This window comes from Mustela putorius, unplaced genomic scaffold (genome assembly GCF_011764305.1).
Source record: "Mustela putorius furo isolate JIRA1106 unplaced genomic scaffold, ASM1176430v1.1 tig00003932_pilon_pilon_pilon:0A:0A, whole genome shotgun sequence".
Taxonomy (NCBI): domain Eukaryota; kingdom Metazoa; phylum Chordata; class Mammalia; order Carnivora; family Mustelidae; genus Mustela; species Mustela putorius.
This window is the reverse complement of record NW_025422077.1, coordinates 6,727,591-6,748,654: the sequence shown is the minus strand read 5'-3', so window position 1 is coordinate 6,748,654 and position 21,064 is coordinate 6,727,591. Positions and strand designations below refer to the sequence as shown.

General features: G+C 38.0%; 1 protein-coding gene across 2 annotated transcripts in view; it reads right to left on the bottom strand.

Moving 5' to 3' along the window:
* Window positions 1-21,064, bottom strand: part of TRAPPC11 (trafficking protein particle complex subunit 11) — a 44,859-nt gene that overhangs the window by 19,100 nt on the left and 4,695 nt on the right. For both annotated transcript variants that reach the window (XM_013058976.2, XM_004757699.3), the window contains 18 exons: window positions 20,038-20,207; window positions 19,013-19,083; window positions 17,852-17,966; window positions 16,340-16,439; window positions 15,916-15,989; window positions 13,866-13,962; window positions 12,100-12,233; window positions 11,300-11,447; window positions 8,685-8,778; window positions 7,865-7,944; window positions 7,671-7,749; window positions 7,534-7,588; window positions 7,047-7,192; window positions 6,537-6,598; window positions 6,295-6,427; window positions 5,568-5,698; window positions 1,875-2,030; window positions 94-281 (listed from right to left, as the gene is read on the bottom strand). In XM_013058976.2, the coding sequence (XP_012914430.1) occupies window positions 94-281; window positions 1,875-2,030; window positions 5,568-5,698; window positions 6,295-6,427; window positions 6,537-6,598; window positions 7,047-7,192; window positions 7,534-7,588; window positions 7,671-7,749; window positions 7,865-7,944; window positions 8,685-8,778; window positions 11,300-11,447; window positions 12,100-12,233; window positions 13,866-13,962; window positions 15,916-15,989; window positions 16,340-16,439; window positions 17,852-17,966; window positions 19,013-19,083; window positions 20,038-20,207 (2,033 nt within the window). The remainder of the gene's footprint in view (window positions 1-93; window positions 282-1,874; window positions 2,031-5,567; window positions 5,699-6,294; window positions 6,428-6,536; window positions 6,599-7,046; window positions 7,193-7,533; window positions 7,589-7,670; window positions 7,750-7,864; window positions 7,945-8,684; window positions 8,779-11,299; window positions 11,448-12,099; window positions 12,234-13,865; window positions 13,963-15,915; window positions 15,990-16,339; window positions 16,440-17,851; window positions 17,967-19,012; window positions 19,084-20,037; window positions 20,208-21,064) is intronic.

Genomic DNA, 21,064 nt, shown 5'->3' with positions numbered 1-21,064 from the left:
AACCGATTTTTAAGAAAACAAGTTACTCAAACACAGTATTCTGAAGAAACAAGATTGTGACGTTCCACAATCTGCCTGGCGAGGTGGACGTACATTGTGCTGGCCTGAATGACGATGCTGTCCCAGTGAAGCTCATTGTCGGGGAGCTTCGGCCGTCTTCTGAAAGAACGCGAGGCCTGCAAGGCTTCTTGGGAGGAAGCGGCGTCCCCTCCTCCTCCTTGCCAACTTAAAACCACACATCTTCCCGTCTCGTGGCCCAGAACCAGATCTACCGAAGTAATCTGCAAGATGGGAGGGCTGTCAGAAATGCCACCTCGTACTTGTCACCATCCCCTCGTGACAAGGACACAGTGACTGCTTGTCCGTCCCGTTCCTCTAGAGACCACAGGGTGATGGGGTCAGAACACTGGCTGTGACAGCTGTCCTGGTCACGTAGGAGCTGGGACACTGACTACGTTCGCCTTCACACGGAGATAATCATCTGACTTCACAGATGCTCAGTTAGTGCTTGCTGAGTGAAATACATGAATGCTTTGATGGCCCTGAGCATACTCAGAACCTAATTCGTAAATCCTAATAAAACATATTTTCCCCCCAAACAGCTATACTATCCTTAACTGAATAAACGTTCCTTTCAACTAAATCCGTTAACAAAATGTACTCAAAGTAGTGTTATTAATTATGATTGCCATCTGGTAGGCTTCCTTAGGTACCTTATAAAAAATAAAATACGTAATTAGGGATTTAGTCAAAATCATAAAGAATTTTTTTTTTAAGGAAATTAGCAAAAAACCCTGGATTTTGATTAACAATAAAATCGGTTCACTGGGGCGCCTGGGTGGCTCAGTGGGTTAAAGCCTCTGCTTTCAGCTCGGGTCATGATCTCAGGGTCCTGAGATCGAGCCCCATGTCGGGCTCTCTGCACAGTGGGAAGCCTGCTTCTCCTTCTCTCTCTGCCTGCCTCTCTGCCTACTTGTGATCTCTCTCTGTCAAATAAATAAATTAAAAAAAAAAAATCGACAGGTTCACAGAAAGTGTTCTGGGAACACTGGTAGTATGGTCTCATGTTTCTATCTTAGAAACGGTCCTAAGTTTAGATTAGCCAACCATCACCGTGGTTTTCAAGCCACAGAAAACAAGCACTTAATGAGAGCTGACTACGTACTAGTCATTATTCCAAGCAATTTACATTAACTAACTGATTTAGTCCTCATGAAACACTAAGAGGCGGGTATCATTATTATTCCCACTCCACAGATGAGTAAACTGAGATAAAGAGACATCAAGTAGCTGCCCGGGGCCACACGCTAGTAAGAGGGGGAGGCGGAATTTAAACCCATATAGTTTGGTTCTGAAGTTTATGTTCAATAAAAATAATACTTTCATCATGTATTTCTAAAAAGCATTTTAATTATGTGCATTAAACAAATCCTTTAAAATAAAGAGAAAAATACAATCAGAAATGTTAAACATCAAAATGATATAGATCTCTAGCCTGAATTATGTCACAGAATACAAAATATAATTGCTACAGTATTTTATATATGTATTTATAAATTATATATATATATATATATATGTTTAAAAGTCTTTAATTGATTATGTAGCCATTAAAAATGAGGTTGGTCTTATGTACTAAGAGGAAATACCTAATAAACACAGGGTAAGTGAAAAAAGCCAACAATGGGAATAGTGTATATAGTATAGTCTCAATAAAAGAAAACCCACCAAACCATGAATGATTGCCCTTGAGAAGTCCAAGGGGAATAGGTTCATTTTTCACTTAATAAATCTGTACACTATGAAATTCTTTCTGACATACTCATACTACTTTCGTCACTTCAAGTATGTGTTAAACAAATTTCATAACTAACCTCAATTTTCTTTCCCACGTCTTCAGTTTTCGCAACAAATTTAAATAAAAATTTCCTTGTTTTACCAGGAACTAGACACATCTTTCCCTGAGTCAAATTTTCTAAAACTTCACTTGCTTTGGTTGCTTCTTCGATTACACAGAACTGGTTATATTCCTGTAAGAGAGGTTAGGAAGGGTCACAGTTTATCAACATCAAATGTCAGTATGTTTTGCTGACACTAAACACCAAATGATTTGAAGCGAGGTAAGCTGAACCACTTGAAAACTACAGCATCATGAAGGGTGATCAGTGAGAAGTAGTCTATGCCCAGTGGAAGCGCCCGTCCTCAACGTGCGGCCACAAGGTGAAGACAGTTCACAGACACAAGCTGATTTCAGCAAACATTTACGCATCCCTTTCCTGGAGAAAAACCAAGATCTATTCTTTGTTTCATTGGATGCTCCTATCAATCATCCCCTTAGACAGCTTTCTTGTTACTTGGCTTCTGTGACCCTGTAGTATCACCCTTCTTCACCACTTCCTGGTTTTCCCTCATAGGTCTTTTTGTCTTCTAGTTCCCTTAATACAGAGGCTCCACGGGCTTCATTCCTTGGCTGGCTTTCAGTTCTTTTCCCTTTCAGTTCCTTTCAATGCGAAGTTTACCCATTTCTACATACTCTGCACTTCTTTGCTAGTATTTCCCACATTAGAAACAAACTCTGTCCTATTTCCTTGGCCGTAAGTTCATATCCACAACTGCCCAGAGGAGAGAATTCTACCACTCAGATTCAACGTCTCCCAAACCAGAAGTACATCTAGTATCCCAGAAGGGCACCCTCCTTACAGACGAATAAAGGGAGACAGCCTTCCTGTGGTAGGTCTACAGAACCACCATTCCCATCCATTCAGGAAATTTTAAAAACTTTCCAAGAGCCACCTACCACCCTAGCGAATGAATTACCATCACAGAAAATTCTAAGTAGTTAAGTTTAATACTTTCCCTCTACTTTTTATTTCTATTCCATGCTTCTGAAACCCAAGTACTACTTTTTTCCTTATGATTTGGATCTTGGATTTCAAGTAACACATATTCAGAATATAACCTAACTTAAAAAACTAATTGCTTTACATTTTATATTAACATTTTAAATTAGTTTTTAATTCTAGAAGCTGTTAAGAAAAGGGGGGAAAATGGGATAGTAGGATAGAACAGGAAAAGTAAAATAAGAATCTATTTATCCTATAAGTCCAGATTTAGAATAGTTCAAAAAACAATATCCTAGTCGAGCCAAAAAAAAAAAGTAAGAAAAGCTTACATTTTAATAAAGAAAACAATTTACCAAATAATCATACAGACAGAAGTGAAAGCACAGCTGTGATTAGTACTATTGGAGGGTTGTGGCTAGGAAAATCGATCAGGTTTCTCCGAGGAAGTAAGGCTTTTAAGGGCATAAAACATGAGAAAGAATTCTAAGAAGAGGGACAACCCTCCAAAAAAGAAGCAACACTACGTACAAAACCCCATCATACTACTGATCTCACTTACATGTGGAATCTGCGACTCAGAGAAGCAGTAAAATGGTGGATGCAAAGGGCTGAGGGAAATGGGAGAGGCTGAGCCAAGGGCACAAACTTCCCAGTAGGAGATGAACAGGTTCTGGGGATCTCCTGTGCAGCACAGTGACTACACTCAATCAAACCGTATTATATTCACACAAGTTGCCAAGAGAGTACAACCTACATGTTCTCCCCACACCGAAAAAGGTAACGATGTGAGGTGACTAATACTAAGGAACCTTACTGCGGTCACCATTTACAATAGATGTTTCCAATCATCATGTTGTAGGTACACTTAAAAGAAACACATAGTTCTTGGTGGGGGGAGGGAGGGCTGTCCTTTATCCACCCTATCCCCCTTCTTTATCTCTGACAACACACACTCAGCAATCGAGACTCCTCGAGCTGTACATGCCTCTCGTAGCCCTTTCTTTCCGTTGCCACCACTAACAGCCTCATGCAAGTCCTCATACCTTAGGACTTGGGTTCGTATAATGAGGCTCTGGTTGGTTTCCATAAGGTCATTTCTTTCTATTTCATCACTGAAACAAAGTTTCTTAAATTCTAAGTATCATGCTCTTGCTTTAATACTTTCATATTAGGAATGCCTGGGTGGCTTGGCTGGTTAAGACGCTGCCTTGTCTGGGTGGCTTGGTTGGTTAAGATGCTGCCTTCGGCTCAGATCATGATCCCAGAGTCCAGGGATCAAGTCCCACGTGAGGCTCCTTGTCCAGCAGGGAACCTGCTTCTCTCTCTGCCTCTGCCTGCCACTCTGCCTGCCTGTGCTCTCTCTCTCTCTGACAAATAAATAAATAAAATCTTAAAAAAAAAACCAAAAAACTCTCACACTAATCAGAAGGAATCGTTGGGCAATGGTTCAAGTTGAATAAAACACACTGATCTGCAGGGGACCCCGGTTCACTGAGCCGAACCTATTCCAGGACTAGTTCAAAGTTGCAAAGAGTCAAAAAAACACAAAACAATATATTAAGATAAGTAAAGCTCTTTCCAATAAATATAACCCTAATAAATGAATGAACAAATAAATCTTCAAATATTTCTCTTACTAGCTCCCCCCTGCTGAATTCTTCAAGCTCCTTCAAGCCACATAGCCTCACATCCCACAGGCTCAGCTCACGGCCCCTCTGCTCTTACAAGGCTGGGGTCCCTGCCACCCACAAACCCAGAACGTGCGCTCCTGCTTCCATTCAGCGTTGCCTTTTGCCAACCATGTTCCTCCTTCTCACCACTTTATAGTATCTTCATTTCATCTTTATTTTTGAAACCTCCTCCCTTTTCTCTGGCATGCCTGTTGGAACTGTATTTCTGGCCTACACCATGTAACCGAGTCCTTATTACCTACTAGGGCAATCTGTGAGTCAGTCCTGGCCTCTGCCCCCAGAATGCTTCCATTTCAAAGGGGCTGACATATACTAAATGCTTTGAGGTTCCCCACAATGCTGAGAATACTTGCTGGTTAAATGCTTGCTGGTTCACGGCTCAGTATACTTTCTGGGTGACCAGAAGATAATTACCTCTGAAGTGAGCTTGGAACTGAAATATGTGAAATGTACTCAAGTACCTGACAATACTCTAATATGCTACAGAAATGTGAAAATGTATATAATCCCAGTTCTGCAGAAAGGAAAAGCTGCTTCTGTGTGCACACCCAGAAAACGCCTCGACTATTCAGGAAGTTAACAGTGACGACTTCCGGGTAATGGGACTGGAGGGCACGCACTCACTTTTCACTTTATAGACATCCATTCCACTTCAATATCTTTAACATCAAACATTTAACAGTTTTATAATAAAAAACGAATACCAGAGTTAGAATGTAAAATAAATGATTTTGACAATTAGATTATATTTGATAGACCTCACTTGAAATTCAAGTTATGTATTAAAAAAATTAACTTCCTACATTTCGTAAGGATGGAATAAAAGCAAAACTCAGAGACGGAAAAGTGTAACACTTGAAAGGCTAATACAGAGAACTATAAATGTAGTTATTTTCAAATAGACCTTACCAAAGTTTATTTGTTACTAGGCAGCCATTAAGACCTAAAATTTCGCTAAGTTGGTTTCAACTAATTTAATGCAAGCTATAATAAGATACACAAATGGTAAAAATATAATAAGAGGTATTGTTACCTGATTATTAAAGCTGACACAGAGCTTGGAAAATCGAATGGGATGTGGACAGTCAGCCTTCAGATAGATATCAAACCGCACAGGAACATCAACATGAAAACTCGGGGCATGAAACTTGGCTTTGCATTGTACTAGAAATAAAATAAAATAGAGTTACACACCACAGGACCCTCGAGACACACACCCATGATTCTCAGAACCACAGTTACTTTTCAGGAAGGAAACATCGACCCTTGATATTCTTTCTGAATTCTGCTCTTGAGCCATTTCAACAGACATAAATGTAGTTCATTTTTTAAAAAACAGAACACATTTAAAGAAAGTATACCTTCAAAACCACCTTTAATTCTAAAAACATACCTGCTGCTGAAACATAACTAACACAGGAGTTTAAAGGGAGAAAAAAATTATTTTGTTATTTTTAACTTATTTCAAAATATCCGCTGAGGTATTATAGGATAAGCTTTTTTAAAGGACTATCTTCTCAAATGCATTTCAAATCACTCCTACACAAACGAACAAAGTCAATTTTAATATATAAGCTAAGTACTTAAAATGTTGAAAATCTTTTATGTCAATGGGGAGAAAGAAAAAAAAATCACAATTTCATCTATAGGATAACATATTTAGAACTTTCTTCCGGTTATACTTCCAGTTCCACGGCTATTCACTTTGTAGCGATAAGGAGGATTTCTCTGAAATAGCACCGCAGGTGCTGGCGACCCACCGAACGGCACGAAGTCCTGTACCCCTATTGTGAAGACATTGCTGCCGGCCAGGGAGATGCGGTCCGACCACAGCTTCTGAGCTGTTTTCACAGCTAAGACATCACAGTCGGGTTCTGGATCGGGACTCTCATTCTGCACCAACAGAGTACAATTTTTGGTCGGCTAGCGATAAAAATACACAGGTACGGATCTAGGTCTATGTATGCCCAAAGCTTATTTTATAGAAAGAATTCAGACTTACCATCAGAACATTTATGAGGTTCTTTTCGATCCGAGATTTCTGGTCATCTTTCAGAGTTGAAGCTAACGTGAAATGGAAGTAGGAAACAAACTCTAACTGTAAGACAGGCAAGTAAACGCCAACACCCCCACGGAAGGTATTAAAATACTACAGGATAAATAAGTCTTCTGACATGGCTAAGCACAATTCCAGACAATGTACAATAACACAGCTTCCTATGGGAGCCCCAACACTCTAGATACTCGCATTTGAACTCGATGGGAAAAATCATTTCATGACGTAATTTAAAAAAAAAAAAAAGGAAGAAGAATTTTGTTCTTCTCAACTATCATGAGACCTCGACTCTAGTAAGTTCCATGAAACTATGAGTCCCTTCCTTTGGCAAACTGATCTACACAGGGTGAAAGTATGGTCAAAGACTCGAGAGAGTTGTTCTTTCCATTTTAAGAAGCTTAAAGATGCTACATAACTTTAAAGATTCAGAATCTTACTGAGAGAACACCAAGTTACCTCTTCCAAGGAGTTCTAGGGAGTAAGTGATGTAATCCTTTAACTGGGCCATGAGGTAGGAGCACTTCAGCGCTGTAGTCAGTATGGACGTGAGCAAGGTCCACCACCCTTCACTCCGGTAATCACACATCACGTAATCCAGCAACCTGACAGAAGGCAAGACGTCAGACATGCTGAAACAGCTTCACAAGAAAGGCCTTGAAGACTTCTTGGAGGAAATAACATGCTTGACTCATTCTATATACATGTCAGAAACTCGTACTGAAATAGTTTAACTGGTAACTTCACGTTTAGATGAACCTGGTTTCCCAAGACATTGAGAATGATGGTACCAGCAGATAGCACTTAAAAAAATATAACAGAAATGGAGTTTCAAAGATACAGAAATAAATATGGAAACTATAAATCCTTTAAAACTCATTTCTATTCTCATTTTGCTGTAAGGTAATCAGATTACTTATAAAAATAAATGGGGACTAAGACTCACTTCAAAGCTTTGGTATAATCCTTCGCATAAAAATACTCCTCTCCCATTTGAACCACTGTAAAGGGAAAAAGATTTTATGTACATAATTCTAAATTATTCCATGTTGCATGAAACTGTGGCATCTTAGGAATACATACTTAGATGACTTTTCATTCTTGGACACTTATACTTCTTAAATTGTGCAACAGCATTGCTCAGAAGAGTTATTATTATTTCCTGCCAGAAGAGAGAAAATGTGAAACATTCCAATAAAAATAATGTCATGTATTGTTTGAATACAGCAAAAAAAAAAAAAAAGTTTCTATTGGGGGAGAAAACCCAACAAACTTACAGAGTGAACAACACTTCTCTCCTTCAGCTGAATGGCAAGAATGCCCACCTTCTCTTTTTCAGGATCAGAAAGATCAAAACCTGTGTAAGATACGACGCAACCCATTTTAGAGAGCTCATTTAACATAAATCCTTCACATGAACATTGGATGTGTACACTCCTTGAATCCTTTACTTATATATAATGTATTTAATATTCTTAACCATTCTAGAATCTTCAAAGATTCCAAGAGACTGCTTTATTAGCCTGGCAACTACTCCGTGATCTCTGTTCTGAAAAGAACATTACTGAACTCAGCATTCTCTTGCCCTAGTGGAGTCAACCACCTAAAGAATAAGATCAATGTCATTCTCAATATAGAATACACTTTCTGGAGATTAAAGTAGATAATTCCTTAACAATTAAGGTTTGATTGCCATAGACAGTGCTCAAATTAATTGTGTATCAAACCCAAAAAAGATGCAGAGAAATTTCTAAGGTAATACAAGTTAATACGGTTTTAAAAGATCAAATGTAATAAATCATCAAAGTTAACCGGAATTAAAATAGATCTAAGTGGCTTATTGGGTCATTTAAGACAAGAGATGTCCAAATGTTTTAATCACACTCATGTTTGATTAGAAGTTATTCTAAGATGTAGTGATACAAACAAAACATCCTAAAAACTAAAGAACTGAAAAATCTTTAAAAAGATGTTTAAAAAACACACATTTTTACCTCTACATAATTTATTACAGCCTATGTAGCCAATGGAAAAACTGCGATAGTGATCTGTGCCTTTTGAGGCTGAGAGAAAAGGGAAGAGGGAAAAATGATTTACTTAGTATTCCTTGTCGCCATGATCTTTGTCCATAAAAGTCAAGAACGCCTGTTTGTGTTTCTAACGGATCAGGATTGGGATACATTACTGAAGCCTGTAAAGTAAAACACAGCCCTAAATAAGAGTTTATGAACCTCTCACAAACCAACTCATCTTCAATCTCTGACAGAATAAAAACACTTTCATAAATAAAAATACCAAACATATGTCTCAATATCAAAGTTGTGAGTATTTTAACACACATTAAATCTTCACAAAAATGAAAATAAACATTCCATTTAATACCTAGGCAGTCTCATAAAAATTAAAATGAATAAATCGACCTGATTCTGATAAATGATTTCATAGTAACTAACTCCTTAATTTTCATCCTTGCTATGATAAACCAGTAAAAATTTTGCCAATTATGTTTGATGTTTATTCCATATGTATAAGTGTTTTTTTGTGCAAATAAAAACAATGTGGGCGCCTGGGTGGCTCAGTGGGTTAAAGCCTCTACCTTTGGCTCAGGTCATGATCCCAGGGTCCTGGGATCGAGCCCCACATCGGGCTCTCTGCTCAGCAGGGAGCCTGCTTCCCCCTCTCTCTGTCTGCCTCTCTGCCTACTTGAGATCCCTGTCAAATAAATTTTTAAAAATCTTTAAAAAAAATGTGATAAGCGGTTTTTAAAAGAAGACACTATTTTCCTTTGTTATCCCTGGTGTATGAAGTCCTGGTAGTGGTTGGGGAGGGGCTATTTTTGGTGCCTCACAAATTTACACATTAAAAATTTGTGAATTTACAAATTTACACTGCCTTATTTTTCTTTCTTGTAACTTTTTCCCTCTGAAACCAAAATATAATGCAAGTACATTGTTGAGAAATACAGAAAATATCCAAAAGGAAGAGGATAAAAACTTAAATCACCTATAAACCTATTACCACTGTTAACAGGGTTTACCTTCGTCTTCCAGATTTTGTATACAAACGTTTATTTGTTATCAACTGGAAGGATCCTTCAACCTGCTTTTCTCACTTAAATATATTCATTGTAAATTTCACATCATTAACTATTCTAAAACATTATTTGTTATGGCTGCATGCTGTTCCATATTTTAATAAATTCCCTATGTCGTTCATCTTGTTATTTATTTTTTACATTATAATTAGTAAGTCTGCCCAAAGAACTTGATAAGTAAATCTCAGTACTTCTCTCTTAGGATCTCCTATCTCCCTTACACTCCCTGAAAATAGATTTCTGGGTCAAAAGAGATGCATGATTTTGAGGCTTCTCAAATTACTATTTGACAGAAATATTACTTTACATTCCAACTAAGGATATTTGTTAATCCCATCTCCTTGTACCCTTATAAAACATAGTTTTAATCACCTTTTAAAATACTATGCTCAAATCTTAATGCCTAATTTTTAAATATAAAATATGCCATGAAGATATAAATCATATGCAAATAACAGGGTAGCAAACAGTATAGTTATATCATGACTTAAGGGGAAAAAAATCCAACAATTTAAGTATTAAGGCGCAAACTGTTTTTGTAAGTAGCACTGTTGATAATATCCACCTATCTTCGGAGAAGAAAACTGCAGATTTTCAAGGAAAATAAACTGACAGAAGCATGTGAATGTAAATATATTTATACATACAAATACCATTTTCTTATTTTAAAGGTGCTAATGGGGACGCGGGTATCTAACTATAACCACCCACAAGGCAGGCAGAATGAAATGTCAAGTTAAGAAACTGCAATCAGTTGGTTAAGCAACTGCCTTCAGCTCAGGTCATGATCCCGGAGTCCTGGAATCAAGTCCCACATGGGGCTCCCAGCCCTGAGGGGAGTCTGCTTCTCCCTCTGACCTTCTCCCCTCTCTCATTCTCTCTCAAATAAATAAATAAATAATTTTTTTTAAAAAAAGGGGAAAAGAAACTGCAATTAATATTATGCCTCAAGGGGCGCCTGAGTGGCCCAGTTGTTAAGCGGTTGCCTTCGGCTCTGGTCATGATTCCAGGGTCCTGAGATCGAGCCCCCCCTTCAGGCTCCCTGCTTAATGCGAAGCCTGCTTCTCCCTCTCCCACTCCTCCTGCTTGTATTCCCTCTCTCCGTGTCTCTTTCTGTCAAATAAATAAATAAAATCTAAAAACAAACATTATGCCTCAGACAGATTCTTAAGAATTTTCCAGAAGAAAGCCCAAGGAAGAGAAAGAAGTCCAAAAAGATCCTCTCTGGTGGGTCAAAACAAAGCATATTCTTCCAAAGTCCTTCAAACTCCTAGAGCAGTGATCAAAGGGAGTTAGAGCATGGCTCAGGCCACACCGTGACTTTTATTTCAAAGTAATCTGCCCTTGTCTACATCACTAACTTATTACCAGTCATAAGTCAGTTCCTGACAGAAAAACTTCTGTTAATCCACAGGTGGAAATGGAGTACTCAGGCTAAAAATGAAAATAACCATAATTCCTGAAAATATAGAAGATATTTTTACCTTCTTATCAGAAGAAAACGGATTCTGTTTAAAGGCTTGGAAAAAGATTATAAACATCCATTAGTCTTATCCACTTTTGAGAGATGATTAATACATTTCCTAAGTGCCAGATGACATGGGAGTCGGTCACTTACCTCATGGTTACAGAGGGTTTTTGTGAGCTGTTTCCTCTCCTGGGCGTAGTATGCTGCCTGCTGGTAATAGAAGCCAGGATTCTGAGTTTGAATAGCTGTCAGCCCTAACTTAATAGCTTCATCAAATAAGTCTCCAAAGGCCTGGAATCTTAAAGAAAAAAAATCAAGAAATAAAAAAATGATGAAAATGATAAAGGGAAGATAAAGAAGCTTACTTCTAATAATTATTCATCCTGACTACATAACCTCAGCAGACTATGTTAAAATAATGCTTCTGATAAACTGTTGGGGGGGTTCCTTGGTAAATACTGACACACACTAATTACAGGTTACAGATAACTTCTACATTGAAGCAGACTCTTCTGTACTGACAAAGCATTACAAATACACCATCGCAGCGCACGTCAACACAGTTACCACCACTCAAACACATCCACGCTTCTGGAAACAATTTCATTTTAGAATTTTTAAACATCAGTCTCGAATAGCAAACTCCGTGCCAGCAGGGACTTTGTTTTGCTCCTTAGTATTCTCAGTACCTAAGCACATGGTGGAAACTCCCTAAATATACGCTGAATAAAAAAGATGGTACCAGGAATTAAGTGATTTTCATTAAGGAACTCCATGAATCATTATCTACCACTACTGGAAACATACCTACACTAGCTAGATCTCTAAAAGCCTACTTTCTGACAAAAAAAGCTTAGTTCAACTGACAACCAAAGTCCATGCTAATTCCATTCCTCCAAAGCCCAAGTACATAAAGAAAAAAAATTCTAAAAGTACAATTTAAAACATACTGTTTAGACATCCACGCAGCATGCTCAAAAGACAACTCTGCACTTCCGATTTTTTTCTTACACAAGTCAATGTGTTTTCGGAACTGAGCAATCGCATCCAATGGGGTGTTGTGCTGAAAACACAGCCTGCAGATCTGCAAGATGGAAAATCAACGCCCAAATAAAGAACATACAGTCAAGAGGCATATTCAATTAAAAACAGGTAAAATGTGAGACTAACTTCAAAAAGACTATGACATTTCCTCTCCTAAGTTTTTGGCAACAGAATTAATTTTCTCTATTAGAATGGCTATGCTGAAACTGGCGCTTATGTCCCCTTGATAAAAGAAAAAAATTATTCCCTATTTGTACTGAATCTACTCTACACCTTAGAAAAGCTTATTAAAGTAAGCTAGAATACAAAAAATTTTACCCAATGAAGAACATACAGGTGGTCAAAAATAAAACACTACCTACCACCCCTCGGACAGATTAACTTTCAGTTTTAGAATTGGCGGAAAGTAAAGATTTTCTGTACCACCATTAGAGCACAGTGGCCTCCGTATCAAACAAGGATTACAGAAATTCTTGAAAACTTTTTATCTGAAATGCTATCTCAAGACAGTAATGATCTATATCTACGTAAGGTAAAAAGAAAAACACAAAACAAGACGCCTAAATTATTTTCCATATGTTTATTATTAGTTTTATATTTTAGGTACAAGGAATACATGAAAAGTTAAGTCTCTCATCCCTGTCCCTCAAGGTATCCAATTTCCTGTTCCAGAGGCAACCAGCTCCCAGAATATTCCGTGATAACAGTCTACGCACGGACAAGTGTATGTGTATTTAAGTATCAACTACACTTTTTAAACAAAGAGCATCACACTAAATATGCTCTTTTGTACCTTACTTTTTTCACCTAATACTCCATATCAGTAAGTGGAGCTGTCTCATTCTTATAAGTTGCAAAATATTCCATTGTCTCAGTCATACTTTATATGAACCAGTCACTTATTGCTGCGTTGTTTCCAATCTTCTCCTATTACAAGATGCAATAAATATCCTTATGTATGTGATTTGCAAGGCTTGGCCCATGTGTCAGGTAAATTTCCTGAAATGGAATTGGTAGCTCAAAGGGAACACCCACTCAAAGTGTGTATAAGGCGTTGCAAAAATATTCTCTACAGACCTTGTACCAATTTACATTTATACAGTCAATTCCAGCACCTAAGTCCTCTCAGGCCGCCATCTCAGGGCCAGCCATCTTTAAAAGCTGAGTGTGGAAAGATTAAAAGCAAAACGAAAAGTCCCACCTGCCTTCTGGGGGTATCTATTTCTACCACATACAATCTTCAAATGCTTACGTGACAGGTACAAAAGCTTCCTCTCAGGTGATCCACTGTACCTTTTGTATCATGTCGCCATTAAACCAAGGAAGGCCTACGTAGTTATGATTTGTTGCATCTTATAAAATGCACTAATAAAAGTAGCTTTCTTCTCACTTCCTCCTGCTCTCACTTAAAATCAGAAGACCCTCCTAAAGAATTTTACAGAAGTAAAACTGCTCTAAGAGAGAACTCTGAGCCCCACAAACTCAAAACCAAGCCTTGCAATTAGGCTGCTAATTACTAGGGAGCTATATGAAGTAAGGGGCATAAAAGAGAAAAACATAATTAATCAAATACTCTTCAGAGCAATTAACTAACTCTGGTTTTCAATTTCAAAAAGATAACCTAATATTTAAAGACAAGTTTCCTTTATTTGAAGTAGAACCTTCAATTTACCTTGTAGTTTATAAATCCTGCCATAGTCTTTATTTCCAGAATGTTAGTTTCATGGGCTCGCAATTCATGTACAAGGTTATAGGCGGTCCTGTAATTCCTAATATAAACAGGTGCAACACAGTTAATTATTAATTTTAAGAAAGGATTCCCAAGAACAAATTATTAGAAATAAGAGACAATATTTACTCAACATTTCTTAGTGCTCAACAGTTCAGGAATTACTTATACATATCCATCTCTGATTTCCTGAAAAATGATCTACTGATTGATAATATGTGGGAGGAATCAATGACTTTTCACTAAGAACAGAAACATCACATGTACATTGTTCTGTTATTAACATCTGTCAATAACGGACAGAAAATAAGTTGAAAATGAGAGTGGACAATTGTCCAGAATTATGTTAAAAAGTTAGCATTCTGTTAAAAAAATTAATAAATAAATAATCAGATTTTTTTTTAAAGGCACCATTACGAGCTTCTCCAACAAAGAGAAATTTTATTAGCAAAGAAGGGACTATCAATAGCTTTTAAACACCAGAATCTCCAAAGTTCCGAGCACACTGCTGATTGCAGGCACCGGCTGGAGAAGGGGAAGTGCGGTGGGAAAGGAGAGTCGGCCAGAAGGACGCCAGCCGGAAAAGGGAAGGCAATGGGGCACCTCAGTCTCCTCCAAACATCACTCTTTGCTCCTAACTTCCTCAGGTCAAATCTTTCTTTCCAGAATTACTTCTGATCAGAACAACAAGGGAATGTTTTTAACTCACACCAACGGTAAGGAACGAACTACGTTAGCGCCACTTCGAATCACACCAAGTGTCTGAGATTTAGAGAGAGTTTGGAGTTCTCCACCTCCACAGTAACAAGAAAGGAAGATGTTTCTGCAATATTCCTCCAGACAAAAGATTTATTTTTCTTTTTTTCTCTTACTTTTCTGCTCTGTATGCTTAGCCTCTCTTCAGGGTTAGGATAGATAGCTGTTTCTTATCTCTATGTTGCACCGCCACTGTCAATCTTCAAAAAATAGAGCAAAAGCTAGAAAAAAATGTTCAATTAAATTGTGCTCTTAAGTAAAAGCAAAGGAATTAAAACGTGTGACCACTGCCAACACATACACGACTACTCTCCAAAGCTTCGAAGGAGAGCCTTCATATTAAAAAGGAGGCTGAGCGGTGTTATAAACTTAAAAAAATATTTTAATTAAAAATAAAATCAGGGCGCCTGGGTGGCTCAGTGAGTTAAGCCTCTGCCTTCAGCTCAGGTCATGATCCCAAGGTCCTGGGATTGAGCCCCACGTCAGACTCTCTGCTCTGCAGGGAGCCTGCTTCCTCCTCTCTCTCTCTCTCCTGACTCTGCCTGCTTGTGATCTCTGTCTGTCAAATAAATAAATAAAATCTTTAAAAAATAATAAATAAATAAAATCATAGTTGAATTAAATAAATGCACCATTGGGGTGCCTGGGTGGCTCAATGGATTAAGCCTCTGCCTTCGGCTCAGGTCATGGTCTTAGGGTCCTGGGATGGAGTCCCACATCAGACTCTCTGCTCAGTGGGGAGCCTGCTTCCTCCTCTCTCTCTGCCTGCCTCTCTGCCTACTTGTGATCTCTGTCAAATAAATAAATAAAATCTTTTAATAAATAAATAAATAAATGCACCATGCATATTAAGAAATTCACAGCATTAGATAATGTCTAAATATATATTTAATTGTGGAAATGAGTCAACACAAAAATTTTACTGAATATACAAATAAGCAGTCAATAGGATAGGAAGAATTTTAATGTTTCTTTCGATCATGAAATTAGACTAGACCAGAAAGCTTTATGATACTATGAAATTTACTTCTGATAATAAAATGAAATATTTTTTTAAATCTCAAAATATTATATTCCATTCCTCTCTGAACAAATTAAATATTACATACCTGAATCTAAACAACATAAGCATCTTAAAATGAATTAAAGTTTGGTGGAGATTCACAAGTTGCCGTTAATATGTTACTGTTAACATAAAAGTAAGAAAAATTTAGTTTGACAACTGTTAAAAACTTACTTCAGAGCATTTTGTGTATCCTGTTTCAATTCACTGAAGAAAGCTATTTTAAATTGATGTCTGACAAATAAAAGCTGAAAAGAATAGAAAAAAGATATCATTATTACACACACTCTCTTAAAATGTAAAAAGTACACTAACATGAAGAGGAGACATCAAAGTAGAAAGGTAAATACTCAGATCAAGAATTATTCCAACAAGCATTGTTAAGGAAGCTATAAAAATCTCTAAGAACTTTAAGGCCAAAAAGGAGAGAAGACAAACTTGTTTTTAAAAGCTTAAAAAAAAAACTTTAAAAGCACAAAAGCCAATTAGAAACATCAAAGCATTATAGATATTTAATAATCTCTTCAAAACTAATCAATGATAATAACCTGCTCTTGGAATGCTTCTATTCTTTCCTTCTTTAGGAAAAATAATATACCTGGTGTGTTGTTTTATTCAAAAATTCCTTATGAGATTTCACTCTTCTGATCTCAGTGTAGTAATAAGTCTGTGCATGTTCATAAAAGGCATTTTCTAATCTGTTAAAAAAAAATCAACATTCAAATACTAAAGTTAGTTTAAACCAAACTGTTCTCAAGTATCATATTTATAAGACCTGAAAGTAAAATCCTAACAGAGACAATGTCTATTTTACTTCATGATAAAGACAAAACGTAAAGCAAAATACATGAAATTTCTAAATAATAAATGTAAAGATTAGACCCCCCCAAAAGCCAGTTAGAATTATTTACGGTCCAAGAAACAACTGATAAAAATAACTTTTTTATAATTTGTAGAAATCACATAATCTCTAAGATGACTTCCACCCCCTTTCATTTTATAAGAAGTGTGAAGGAAAGAGATTTCCAGTATTCACTTAATTTGATTATTTCTTGTGCTTTTAATATTTAAGGTTAGAGGATAAGAAAACTAATGGAAAAAGCACCAAAAATGAAAACTGGCAAATGAGGGGCATGTGGGTGGCTCAGATGCTGAAGCGTCTGCCTTCAGCTCAGGTCATGATCCCCGGGTCCTAGAATCATTTCCCGAGTGGGGCTCTGTGCTCAGCGGGAGCCTGCTTCTCCCTCTCCCACTCCCCCTGCTTGTGCTCTCTCTCTCACTCTCTTTGTGTCAAGGGAATAAATAAAATCTTAAAAAGAAAAAAATACTGGCAAGTGAGGGGGAAAGTAACATTCATAGGATTCAAATCCTGTTTCACTCCCTAGGTTTGAGATAACACAGGAACAAAGAAAACTTGACCACAGATAGACAACTCAAAGTTCCTTTTGTGAAAGTATGTATGTATTACAAGTATCTGCCCAGGATATGAAAGAAAGCTAAATTCATAGCTAGATAAAGCTGGACTTCAAGGTTTTTCCTCCTCAGAATAAAACAGAATTTTAAAGCTGTATTCAAAGAGTTTAGACACATCCTTAAGGAAAACATGCTAAGAAAAAAAATGGATAAGCCAAAACTTTCAATATTCAATATACTTCCTAAGGTAAGATTTTCTATTTCTTTTTTCTAAAGATTCCATTTATTTATTTGAGGAAGAGAGTGAGGGAGAGAGAGCATGAGCAGGGGAGAGGGAGAGGGAGAAGCAGGCTCCCCGAATCCAATGCAGGATTCGATCCCAAGACCCTGAGATCATGACCTGAGCTGAAGGCAAATGCTTAACCAACTGAGCCACCCAGGCACCCCTAGATTTTCTATTTTTAAAACTGCAGTTTTTAAAACGTTAAAACGTAGAAATAATTCATATTGGGTTCAAACTTTGAACCATACACTATTTGAAAGAACATATTAACCTCAGCTGAACTATGAAGTTTTATAAATGGGTAACCTTTGTTTTCAAAGGCGAAATAGGATACTAAAAAAAAAGTCTAAGCAACCCATTTTTTCAATGCCTCTGATAATCCAAGATCTAAAAAAGTTTAAGATCTTTATTTACCTTATAATGTAACCCACCAAGTGATCAGTGTGGGGTAGGACAAACAGAGATTTTCCCGAGAGTTCACACGCGTTACATAAAGCTGCGGCTCTTTCTGACGCAGTGACATCTTCTCCTATTGACAGATCCCATAAAGATGAAGAGAGAAAGAAAATGATTCATGTATTTTTTTAAACAAATCTAAACAAGGTAATTAGGAAGAAAAACCAAACCCCCTTTCGCCAAGCCAGAAGGCCTCCGGAGAGCTCTTAGGGGGCAGTTCTCAGAAGTCACGCCGTACATATCTGTTAGGAAAACCCTGCGGAATTTCCTACTAAGCCAAGTTAGGCCAAGTAACACCAAAAGATATGCCACATTACTGTTTCAAAACCTTTAACTAAAACTGGAAGCAATAATCCATGAAAGTGGTTTCTAAAACTCAGATGCCAGAAGTTTCAAAAGAGAAACAAAAAATATTTTGGCCTCTCAAAGTCTTAGAATATAGAAAAAACAAGCATCTGGAGCTAAGAGATTTTCTTATAAAAAAGCAGAAATCCTACACCATTTTTCTTTGTCTGATTGCACATTAAGAAAAAAAAGTCACGGTAGGAATATAATTTCAAACTGACCTCAGAGAGCTAAATAACATTCTTTTTTTAAAAAAACAAGTGAATAATATTCCTTTTAAAAAATCAGTTTTGTCGGGGTGCGTGGGTGTCTCAGCGGGTTAAGCCTCTGCCTTTGACTCAGGTCATGATCTCAGGGTCCTGGGATCGAGCCCCGCATCCGGCTCTCTGCTCAGCAGGGAGCCTGCTCCCCACCTTCTCTCTCTCTGCCTGCCTTTCTGCCTACTTGTGATCTCTCTCTCTGTCAAATAAATAAATAAAATCTTTAAAAAAAAATTTTTTTTGTCAACTGATGTACACCTACACAGTGAGTTAAGTGGAACTGGGGGGTAGCAGAATATTTTAATATTTAATATTAAATCTTTTAATATTTTAATTTTAGCATTTTAGTTTTTACACTAGGCATTTATTTATGCATTATTAGTACTTTTTAAAGTGAACACACCATCTTTCCTATAACTGAATGCATAGATTTTAACATCAAAAACTATACCTCCTGATAATAAGAATGGGAAGTATAAAGCAATTCATTGATTATTAATTAACCTTCTGATACCTGGGGGCAAAGGAGTTTTCTTCTGAATCAGAACCACTGCAACTTTTGTGTTTCTCCCTTGTAAACTCTGTCTGAAATGGAAAAATAATAAAATTAAGTAAACATATGCATCTACCTTCAGCTCAGGTCATGATATCGGGATCCCGTGATCGAGCCCCACATCAGGCTCCCTGCTCAGTAGGGAGTCCGCTTCTCCTTCTCCCTCTACCCCTCCGCTCATGCTAACAGATGAATAAAATCTTTAAAAGAAAAAAAAGACTTCCAAAAAGTACAAGTTTGATGATTCAATTTTAAAAAGATGAATTTCAACTAAAACCCTCCAAGATTAGAGGAAATCTTTCCCCATATACAAAGAAACTTCTATGCTACAGTGATTTCATTTTAAAAGTCTACTCTTGGGGTGCCTGGGTGGCTCAGTGGGTTAAAGCCTCTGCCTTTGGCTCAGGTCATGATCCCAGGGTCCTGGGATCGAGCCCCGCATCGGGCTCTCTGCTCAGCGGGGCGCCTGATTCTCCCTCTCTGCCTGCCTCTGCCTACTTGTGATCTCTGTCAAATAAATAAAATTAAAAAAAAAAAAAAAGTCTACTCTCATACCAAGCTTCTAATCCTGACAAAAATCTGCTTTCAAAGCCAAGTTTACTATATACTTTCATGTAAAAGTTATAACGTAACTTATTTCTTGATGCTGACACGTTACAGACTGGTCACCCAAAAGAATTATTTTGAAACCGGAATGGGGACAGAACAAATGTCTTGTGAGACTAAAAAGCAAATTACTACACTTCCCCCCAGATAGTAAAATGCAAGAAAAAAGCAGTTGGAAATTCAGACTAACGTGTCATCTACATTTCTTCACACACCTTCGCATTGCAGAAGTTAAGCATTCACATTAAGCTACCTGTCAGGGACCGACCAAGTGTCCCTGGAGGTTGGCAAGTGAGTGCTGGGTCTCTCAGCTGCCTTGAGTAAATGCTGGGAAATGATACAACCTCCCTCGCCCCATCAGATCCGCAGGGAAGACGCACCTGACGATCTCCACTCTGGTGGCGCACTCGGACTGCTTTTCTTTCCACTGGGGCTCATCCCAGTCCAGCTCGTAGAACACAACCACCAGGGCCGGCACCAGGTTCAGGTGTTTGTTCATCCAGCCGGTCTTTAGGATCCCCTTAGGAATGTACCATTCATAGGAAGTTCTCTGTGGACATTGGCAAAAGCTGAAGACACTTACTGGATAACAATGGCAGAAGCCACCCGTCCCGGAGCGGCACACACTTCCTGTGTGTTCCCCTCATTCCACAAACACATGACACATTGTTAACATTTTTATTGAGGTCTACAGAGAGATCACATGGGCACTAACAAGTACTGGAGGTCGAATCCCAACCGTGGGTCTGTTACAGTTTCTGCTGAAAGAATGACTGGGGCGCCTGGGTGGCTCAGTGGGTTAAGCATCTGCCTTCGGCTCAGGTCATAGTTCCAGGGTCCTGGGATCGAGTCCCACATCAGGCTCTCTGCTCAGCGGGGAGTCTGCTTCTCCCTCTCCCTCTGCCTGTCTCCCTGCTTGTGCTCTGTCTCTCTCTCAAATGAATAAATAAAATCTTTAAAAAAAAAGAAAAGAAAGAAAGAATAACCAAAATCAGGGCACTTCTAGTAACGTCAAGGCTCTCAAATACCCTGGAAGTCAGGTAAATCCTATTCCTCATTCCAGTCTCCATTCTTGCCAAAGCAGCTCAAATAGGGACGCCTGGGTGGCTCAGTTGGTTAAGCAGCTGCCTTCGGCTCAGGTCATGATCCCAGCGTCCTGGGATCGAGTCCCACATCGGGCTCCTTGCTCGGCAGGGAGCCTGCTTCTCCCTCTGCCTCTGCCTGCCATTCTGTCTGCCTGTGCTCGCTCTCTTTCCCTCTCTCTGACAAATAAATAAAATCTTTAAAAAAAAAAAAAAAAAGCAGCTCAAATAAAATACAATCTAAAAACCTAACATGGGTTCATTTGTTTCAAAGACACGTTGCATTTTACTTTACTTGTGGATGGAGGGAAAAATGAAAGACAAC